This window comes from Dichomitus squalens, assembly GCF_000275845.1.
Source record: "Dichomitus squalens LYAD-421 SS1 unplaced genomic scaffold DICSQscaffold_75, whole genome shotgun sequence".
Lineage (NCBI taxonomy): Eukaryota > Fungi > Basidiomycota > Agaricomycetes > Polyporales > Polyporaceae > Dichomitus > Dichomitus squalens.
Window position 1 is genome coordinate 1 of NW_006766957.1, and position 9373 is coordinate 9373.

The 9373-nt window shown below is 56.9% G+C and overlaps 2 protein-coding genes across 2 annotated transcripts; one reads left to right on the forward strand and one right to left on the reverse strand.

The window, feature by feature from the left end:
• Nucleotides 1-1086: 1086 nt before the first annotated feature.
• DICSQDRAFT_71501 (uncharacterized protein) lies at nt 1087-1958 on the forward strand (the record flags this gene model as incomplete). Its single annotated transcript, XM_007370737.1, has 3 exons — nt 1087-1218; nt 1268-1390; nt 1455-1958. The coding sequence occupies 3 exons, from the start codon at nt 1087-1089 to the stop codon at nt 1956-1958; spliced, it is 759 nt and encodes a 252-aa protein (XP_007370799.1).
• A 3528-nt stretch (nt 1959-5486) lies between these two features.
• On the reverse strand, nt 5487-6508 carry DICSQDRAFT_174879 (uncharacterized protein; the record flags this gene model as incomplete). The annotated part of the gene is made up of 3 exons (XM_007370738.1): nt 5487-5696; nt 5746-5837; nt 5923-6508. 3 exons carry the CDS (start codon nt 6506-6508, stop codon nt 5487-5489), a joined length of 888 nt encoding a protein of 295 aa, XP_007370800.1.
• Nucleotides 6509-9373: the final 2865 nt, after the last annotated feature.

Sequence of the window (9373 nt, forward strand, 5' to 3'; positions counted from 1 at the left end):
AGCGTATCTCTCCCGCCTCTCATACGAATTTCTATTCGCAGGTTGATATACGAGAAGTGCAGCATGGCGCCGCAAGGTGAGAGGCATTTTGTCAGTGCTGCGTGTCAGGGAGAGCGCGCGCAAACCCCTCGTTTCCCGTCTCTCTGGCGCGCGGTGCTCGGCGTATCGCTAAGATGTCCGCGCTGATGCTGCTTGGCGTACGGCGCAGGTCCACTTGTTCCGAGCCAGTCGCCATTCCGCCAGGTAGGCGCCAGCGCCTTCTACGTAACAATGCTGGTTTGACTTCAGCAATGCAACAGACACGGAGCCGCCAGCCCTTTTCCCCCTGGGCAACTGTGGCTCCTTTTGGTACGCCAATTGAAGCGCCGCCAGATTTCGACCTTCGGGCCCGCATAGAGGCCGCTCTCGCAGGTCCGGTGCATGGGGCAGTGCGTGCCGAGGACGACGACCTGCCGATTGCACCGCCGGAAGCTCTCAACGCCCGGTGAGTCAGCGCCGACCCCCATTCCACCCGTGCCGGAGTTTCCGGTGTCGCCACCTGCAGACCAGCCCGACATCAGCAAGGGCCAATACCACGCACGCAGGCATAGCAAGCAGCGCCGCAGCGCCAAGGCCGCCCCTATGCGCTGCGCACGGCGGCCAACGGCCCCTTAGAGAGTCCGCCATCAGGCATCGTGAGGCTGCAGCTGCTCTTGAGACGGCTACAAATGCCGACGCCCTGCTCGCCTAGGACTCCGAAGGCATGAAGAACGACGCTGCCGGCGCCGCGGACCCTATCGAGACTGATTTCTCATTAGCTATGGAGGACGTCGCGGCCACGAGGAACGCGTTCATAGCGCAGCGCTACCAGCAAACTGCGGCGGATCGTTTGCCCGCACAAATCCAGCGCCTTATGGGCGACGAGCATTTTAGACTGGTGGAAGCCGATGAGTTCGTCGCCGCTTCTCCGAATCCATCGACATGCTAATGACCATCCCACCGTAGCAAATGTCGGCCCATCGTAGACAGGGATGGGATTCTCATCGGTGTTGTGTCGGGCAGGCCGCGTGATGTCGCACCGCCCCCTGGCCAGGAGGCCAATGTGCCATGGTCCGAGGTTCATCGCCGGGGCGCCGTTCTTGCGGAATACCTCCGCAACAACCTGCGGCTATCGTTGATCATCGGCGCGGTGGCTATCCCGCCGTTTCCAGCGGAATCTCATTCGGCGGCGGGCAGCAGGTGGGCGAGCTCTCCGCATATGCTGAATCTCACTGACGCGTGTTCCTAGCGCGTAGGCAATCTCGCACATACCCCCTACAATGCCGCCATCCTCGATGCCGTGAAGAAGTCTACAACCATGTGTCGCATCGCGAATTTTGCCAACAGTGCGTACCCTTACGCGGGGAGCACCGTCGCCGCATACCCCTGCATACTCAACGCGCTTGATGGATTCATTCCGCCTCTTTTTCCCCAAGCTCCACCGCTTCTACAACACCACTCTCGTCGCATTGTGCTCGCTGGACCCCTCCCTTCAGCGCAACTTCAAGGGCAGCGCGTTTGCGTGTGCGACTTGGAATCTTGGGCCGCGGGCAATCGCGCACGTCCACACCGACCACCTTAATCTTGCGTGGGGCATGTGTGCCATCACAGCTCTGGGCGACTACGACCCGAAGTTGGGGGGTCACTTGATTTTGTGGGACCTGAGACTCATCATTGAGTTCCCTCCAGGGACAACCATCCTCATCCCCTCAGCGATCATCCGTCATTCAAATGCCCCCCTCGCGAGCCCCGACGAGCATCGCTATGCCCTCGTTCAATACTCTGCGGGGGGACTCTTTCGCTGGGCTGAGTGTGGTCATCAGACGCAGAAGAATTTTCAACAGGCTGGCGGTGCGTATGCACAGACGGGCAGGGAGCGATGGGCTGGTGGCGTTAGTATGCTGGGTCGCTGGGACGAGTTGTCCGCCTCTAGAGTATAGGTAGCATCTGCTGGACGCCGATAGCGTGTAAAGTGCTCTCGAAGATCGGGCTGCAGTTTGTAATTCAGAGTTCGCGACCATCGCCCAGCGGTGCATGCGGCCAACCGGTCATTGCGGCCGGCCATGCCGCGACCGTCCATGGTTGCGGCCCGGGACTTTGTGCACAGATGATAAGGAGCCGAAATCAAAGCGCCGCCACGTTCGTCCAGCAGCGTCTTGTCCGACACCTCCGAAGCAATGCCCCCCTTCATCGCTTACCACCATGACGTCCTCCTCTGTTGCGACGAGCAAGGTCTCTTTCACAACCCGTAGACCAAGACCTATCGCTCGCGCTGACTCCGACTCTGATTCTTCCAACTTCAAAGTCCCCGCGCTACCCCGCCATCTTTCTGGCACCAGCGCAGCCCCCTCTCACGGAATAGCCCACTGACCCACACGTACAGCGAGCGCGACGGCTCAGATGAAGACTCGGGGGTAGAAGAAGAGCTTTTGACGGCATTCGATGAGTTCGGCACAAAACGGTGCGTCCCATCATTCCCATCTTCCAGATTGGGCCCTCAACTCACAGCAGCCCGCTCCCGTGGCAGACTCCATGAACAGCCAAAGCCTCATGGCCCGCTTGTGATCCCCGCGCTGCAAATTAGGGACTGGCGCACATTCGCATGAATGCGCGAACCGGCTCTATGCTCCCCCGAGTGCCGCTACGACAATCGGAGCGGACGGTTCCATTGACGAACCTAATTTGCAGCGTGTTTGTTGCCCCCTAGCATTCTCTGATGTGCGAAGAGCTGGCTAGCTACCCTAGCCCAAGTTCAACCGTACCGACTTCCACCGCCACCTCGAGTTCGAAGAGACCAAGCCCGGCGTCTCCAACCCTCCTCAAGCCTCAACGTCCACCTCCCACACCTCTCATCCCATCGCATCCTCGTCTTCATCCGCAGGCCCCTCCCGTCCTATCATTAAATCTGAATTAGGCCCCTCAGTCGTGCCCCCGCCTCCTGCGCCCTTCCCGCGCTTCAACGCGAAGGGCAAGGCGCCTCTCGCGCCCAATGGACTGCCACTGCAGACACCTGGGGGGGCAGCGCACCACAGGTGCGTCCGCCGTTGAACGCGAACCCGAATGAGGGTGGAATGGCGCAGCGGACGGCGGAAGGGCACGCCGCGCGTCTCAAGGTCATCCAGGACGCGCAGGAAAAGGCTGCACGCGCCACAGCCGCCGCCGCCGAGTCCGCCAATGCTGCATCAACGTCGGCTGCTCCACCACCGGCCGCACCGGAGGTTGAGATGACGGAGTCGCAGGAGGACGAATACCACTTCCCGTCCGAGGACGACGCGCTGTATGCGGCCGTCGACCTCGGCACGCTCGACGAGGGCGTCGGGCGGCCAATCGGTTTCGAGGACGGCGAGAGCGCAGGTGCGGCGACGGAAGAGGGGAGCCAGGTCTCGAGCGTGGGTGTGCCGCTTTGGCAGGACACGCCTGCGCAGCTGACTTGGCGCGCGACGGGGGGGAGGGGGGCGAATGCGCCCCGCGGCGCGCCCTCACGCGCCCCTCAGCCTGAACCGGCGCAATTGCAGCCCTCGCTCGCAACGCTTGCAAACCAGAACGCTGGGCTACCGCAACAAGCGAACCCCTCGAATTCATCGACCTCAACCTCAAGTGCCAGTGGTAGTAGGGAGCGGCCCAGGACGCCATCTATGGGGGGAGGTTTCAACCTCCCGGCCGGGGTGAGCCCAAGACTCGCATGCTTACGCGCATATAGCCTGCTAATTGTGCACATCTTCTTAGCAGCAGTCCGGTCGCGGGCAGCCTCCGCCGCGCTCGATTTCACATGTGGGCGTGAGTACTAGCACTGGGTCTGGCACGTCGAGCAGCCTCAAGCGGACGGCTGAAGTCATGCAGTGCGTCTCGTACGCTCGTTCTGGCACTCGATTCGAGCACGTTTTAGGCGGATTATTGCGTTGGATTGTCTTGTATGATGAATGGTCGAGTTGCCGCGCATGGGCGTCCAGGCTATAGCATTCTTGAAGGTACGCGTACAGCTATGCATGAAGGCTCACCTCGCATTTGCTCACATATTCTCGCAGTCCCCAACCGACTTGGAGTGGTCGCGGTGTTGTTCGCGTTCGCCGTCCTTATGGCGGTCTACGGCCGGTACGCCGAGCCCCTGCGTTTATCTTGCATGGCAGCTCACTGCCTGCGTCGTATCGCATTAGGAATCTCGCGCTGTCGCTGGCGGTAGGAAATGCGATACCTTGGATACCTGCTCCGAGCACACCTCTTTGCGCTGTCGCGGTGGCGAGAATTGTCTCAGAAGTGCTGGAGAGAAGCGGCGTCCCAGGTGCCGTGGCTGATCTCGTACTCAGTGGGAAGGCCGTCGGCGAGCACGTCGTTGGCAGCTCCGACATGGACATGGTTTCCCTCACAGGCAGTGAGGCCGTCAGACGCGAAGTTGAAAAGGTCGTTCAAGGCCTCTTTGGCAAGGCGTTGCTCGAGCTCCGACAACGGTTCGTGCATGCTGGTCTCCGTGTCCACCGAAGCGCCAAAGTCGTGACATATATGCTATCTGCAGCTATTGTCGCCGTGCCCGATGCCGACCTCACCCGCGCCGTGCCCACGGTCTTTTTTGGGGCGGTCGGCACCGCCAGTCAGCGCTGCACGGCCACACTGGATGGCGGCAATTTCGTCATGCCCACTATTGCGATCCCGCAGGAGGTGAACGTAAAGGCCAAAGTGTGGAGCACAAGCATGTTGGCCCCGGTGCTCAAAGAGGCGCGTTTGACGAGCTCGAGCAGGCGATCGAGTGGAACAACTGCGTGCCGCAGGGCTTGAGCGGTAGCCTGTAGACTCGGGACACTAGGAGCGTCGGAAAGTGGATCGGGCCTGCTGGGTCGGACGCTGGTATCGTCAACGTCGGTACGGCAGCTGACTAGATGCAGGGAACATCGAAGCGCGGCCTTTGATCGCCAGGGGAAAGGAAGCGCTGCTGAAGGCGCAGAAGGGTGGGGGTGTAGGGGCAGGCATGATGATAAGGGAGCCGGGGTCGTTCCCAGGGCGCTGAGAGTACGAGGACGACCTCTGTAGTTACCTCTCGCTTGACCAGGGTCGGGGGTGCCTTCTGGTCTTCGAGGAGCCTGATGGTGATAGGGCGCGCATACGACGATTGATACACTGGAGCAGATCTGTACTTCAGTGCAGACTTTTTCGGATATACAGACTGTATGAAGAGAAGAATTCCATACCTGTTGCGGCTTATCACCGCTACCAAGTCAGGGCAAGACAGCATATGGTCCACCCAGCGTCGTCTGCCGCCTGTCAAACAGAGCTCTTCGCTGAACAGCGCCGAAGACATCGCGTGGGAATCGAGGGTATACCCCTGCACCAGTCTCGGTGGAACACAAATGGCGGCTCTGAACTCGACTTCCTCGGAGGCCATCATATCTGGGTGGGCGTATTGCCATTTATGCATTATTACAAGGAAACACTTGATCAAGAGACAACGTACCATGGCGATGTGGTGGTGCAATGAATTACGATAGAATACATGGCCCGAAGACGTCTGCACCCCGCTCGGTCGGGTTCCCGTATGCCTCTAACGCCTCTGCCTGAAACTTCTCCACCTTGTACAGTGATGGGACGTCTTGCGCTCCGAGGGCTCGGCCCCAACCTAGGATTGCTTCCTTCTGTGACCGAGAAACCCGTAGATCTGGAGAGCTGAATAAGATGTCGGTTTTCATCATCTATGTCTCGTAAGTCCCTGTCTCAGCACCGCGCTGCAAACCCACGCACCGCTTTGTTGGGATATGGAAAGTAGCCCTCCTGAGGGCCTTGCCGTGCACCAAAAAAGTGCTGCGAAAGATCGTTGGCGTCGTTATACCCTCCTGAGTATCGAGGAAGAGATGAACGACGATGGGAGTGAAGTGTTTGAGGTCGGGATGTGTGTGAAGCAATGAAGTCTATGCGCACCTCCTATGTCATGCCAATCGCTGCCATTCCACTGACTTTCGGGTTGAGAAGAATCCAAAATGTCGTCATCTTCATCTTCAGGGTGGAGGGCCGCTCGGAAAAGCCCGGAACCAGCAAGAACATCCTCCAAAGAGACTTCAGAGTCACCCCCGCCCAGTAGAGACTCCTCCCCCGCTGAGAAGGCCACTCGCCCGGCGAGGGCATGATTCTCCATGGCTAGTCTAACCTTCCTCTCCCGCTCATTGACATCTCCAGGCCGTGTCTGACCTTCAATTATGTCTTCTCCAAGAGATAGAGGGAGCCAGTCGAGTTGCGGAAAGAACTCGTCGTAATTGTCGGAGGTGACAACCTCAGGAGGGCGTGTTGGGAGGGTATTTAGGAGGGTGTTGTGAGAGACCCTGGGCACCTCGTTGGCAATGCGAAGCTTTCGAGCGAGATTCTGCTGGTGTGGCTGGCCCTTCTCATGTTCCCGCAGGTTGGCAAGCCTCGCCCACTGCCCTTGTCCATGTGCATTGCAAACTTTGCACCGGCCAAGTGCCCCTGCAACCTCAAAGTCTGGCAAGTCAAAGACAAGAACGGGCAACATGAGGTGGCCCAAACTATATGCTCTGAGAGCTCACCTTCAGTACGTTCGAAAGCAGGCATATGCGTTGTGAGATATCAATAGGGAACAGAGGAAATGAGATGAGACGGGGTAAGAACAAGCGCCAGACGCCGTTCCGAAGATGAAGTCCCGATGTACATGCATATACGCGACAATACTCTCCGTCACCATTCCATACAGTATATAACCACAAATGAATCTGATTGTTAGTAAGATAGCCCAGAAGATACATGCTATGGACATGTGAGCGAAGCTGCACTCGGACCTCTAATACGGAGAGTATGACGGGCGAGCCTCCTTCCAAACATGACCTCTGTCGAACCCTCCCTCGACGTCGTCCTCACGAACGCGCTTCCCGTCTGTAAGTGTTGTGTGCTCTACACCCTCTACAGGACTGTAGAACGGAGTGTAAGTTGATTCTCACATTGAATAGTAGGCAATGGCGGACTCTCACCTTACGAGCGTACAGCTGTCCGTCAACCATGGCATGTCGACCAAGGTTTGGGACTCTTGCGTGACATCTAGAAATAAGTCAGTGTTGTCTTGAATGAAGGCATTCATCTGTTGCAGGCGGTGTTCTTGGGCGGCATTAGCCATGTGCACGTGCCGTAATTCTTCTTGGGCGGATGCCAGCGCACGCATGCATGGACACATAGCAGTAGTACCGCCAGCAGCTACATCTAATGCATTGAAAGTGTCGCATTAATACGATACAAAAATGGAGATGTTATCGTAACTCTCACCTTGCGCGCGGTCAGTTTGTACGCGGATTGAGGTGTATGTCTTGGTGCGCACGACATCTGTTCCCGTCGATTCCAAGGAATTATCAGGTCAATAAAGGAAAGAAATTATGGCATGAAACGTACCTGTCCCAGGCTCGTCGAGAGTGTAGATATATAGCGTCTCGGACGTTTGCGAGTCCAAAGCTCCGCCGGACGCAAACAACCTACCACAAATTTTTGTCAGTGCTACATCTATGATCGCGCGCGAATACTACAGGGGCATGTCCTCAGCGAGAAATCACCGTGAAGTCCTCCTTTCTGCAATCCCTCGTTCAACCTCGGCCCGACGCGTCCTGCGGGAGGACAGCGTCTCCAACTGCGACCAACCGTCGCCGACCATTTGCGAAGGTTCACACTCTTCGTTGGAGCTGCACATGGTACCTGTGATGCTAACCTGAGAATGTATTAGCGATACTATGAGGCTAAAATCGAGGACGTGATCCTGACTATATGATCAACGGGCCCTATACAAGTATATGGGAGGCGGTACAGAGACTTGCAGGTCCAGGGCCCCATGTCGCCCACGGGTCGAGATCATGTGAGCCCACATGGATACGATGTCAATGACTGAGATCGGACGGACCTGAAAGACAGATAGGATTGGGGTCTAAGACGCTGTGATGATAATCGCAAAGTCATGGTATTGGATGAAGGTCGTGCGTGGTATGGCACCAACATGGGCGGCGAATATCGGCTACATACGGCGCTAATATGGACTCTATATTGGTGACTACATGCGGAACATATCGTCTTCCATCCACACCGGCACGATATCTGGGGTCACCCGGTGGTGTAGAATACAAAACCGGTGCGGTGGGTAAGAGCGCGAATCAGGCACTCAAGGATGTCAATCAGTCAGTCAGTCAGTCAGTAGGGCATGCTTGGTGCCTTGCAGATCAGCTGGGGAGGCCATTGCGAGGTCTTGCGAGGCGCACATGTTGTTTTTGTTGCCGTTGTCTGCTACACTTGTCGATAGGCTGTATCGAGGGAAAAGTACCTGCGGAAGCGACATAATGGGAGACAGCTTGCAAATGCGGGGATGGAGATGGTAGACGTGGTGGATTAAGAGACAAAACGTACATCGAGCGAATTCAAACATCGGCGCCTAAAGCGCATGACATCATATCCTCACCGAGGAGGGAGAGATCGAGGTCGAGAAAAGGTCAAGAATGTGAATTGGGAGTGGGATAACACTCCTCTTCACTGAAGGAAGGAGCAATCAAGATGAGGAAAAGGGGGGGAACAGTGAGACAAATGCAAATGTGCGGATGTTGGCAAGCGTGCTGAAGGGCTCCTCGCGTCCAACACCTTGTTGCGCGTAAAGCTCCTCGCCCTCGCCCTCATGCTCTAGTCCTTTGATCCAGGGACAGATGGAGGATGTGGAATGATGGGGGGTGGTGAGCACGACAACAATAGCGGGGGGGCAGTGGAGCGGCGATCTGGTTTAGAGGATTGTAAAAGTCTGCGGGCTTGGCGAACAGCGACACGAGGGTGGCTGACCTAAAGAGCACGCGTGCTAGTTCAGTAGCACAAAGTAATGTATCGCATACGTCTTAGAGACATGTTGAGACAAGCGAAAAACACGTCGACGTCACCACACTGCGTGAAGCGCCATATTACGGTGGCGGGGAACATGCTGGGAATTTGCGTATTCCGCGCATATCACCCACGGATTCCCCAGTAAATCCCCCTTTGATGGGAATCTGGTGGGAACATGCACATTCTCTCCAGATTCCCTCAACATCCCCAACCGCTTGTGCAGATTTCTATTATAAGGGGGACTTGCCTGCCCAAAATTACTTATCCGTCCGCGATGACGTCGTCGTATGGTCCCATATCAACCTGCCATCGCGTCCACATCTTGACTTCGTACTTCTTGCATTCCCTCCGTATGCCTATCTTCCCCTTGGTACGTCCTGACCATTGACTCTCGGATGGCAGCTGATGTGTTAACATGCAGGTGTTCTCTCATAAATACATCTGCTGAACAGGGCAATAGTACGTCTCTAGTGTTGCGTGTGAAGTCCCAAAGTCTGATGGCTGCCGCATCTAGTAGGTTGTCCCG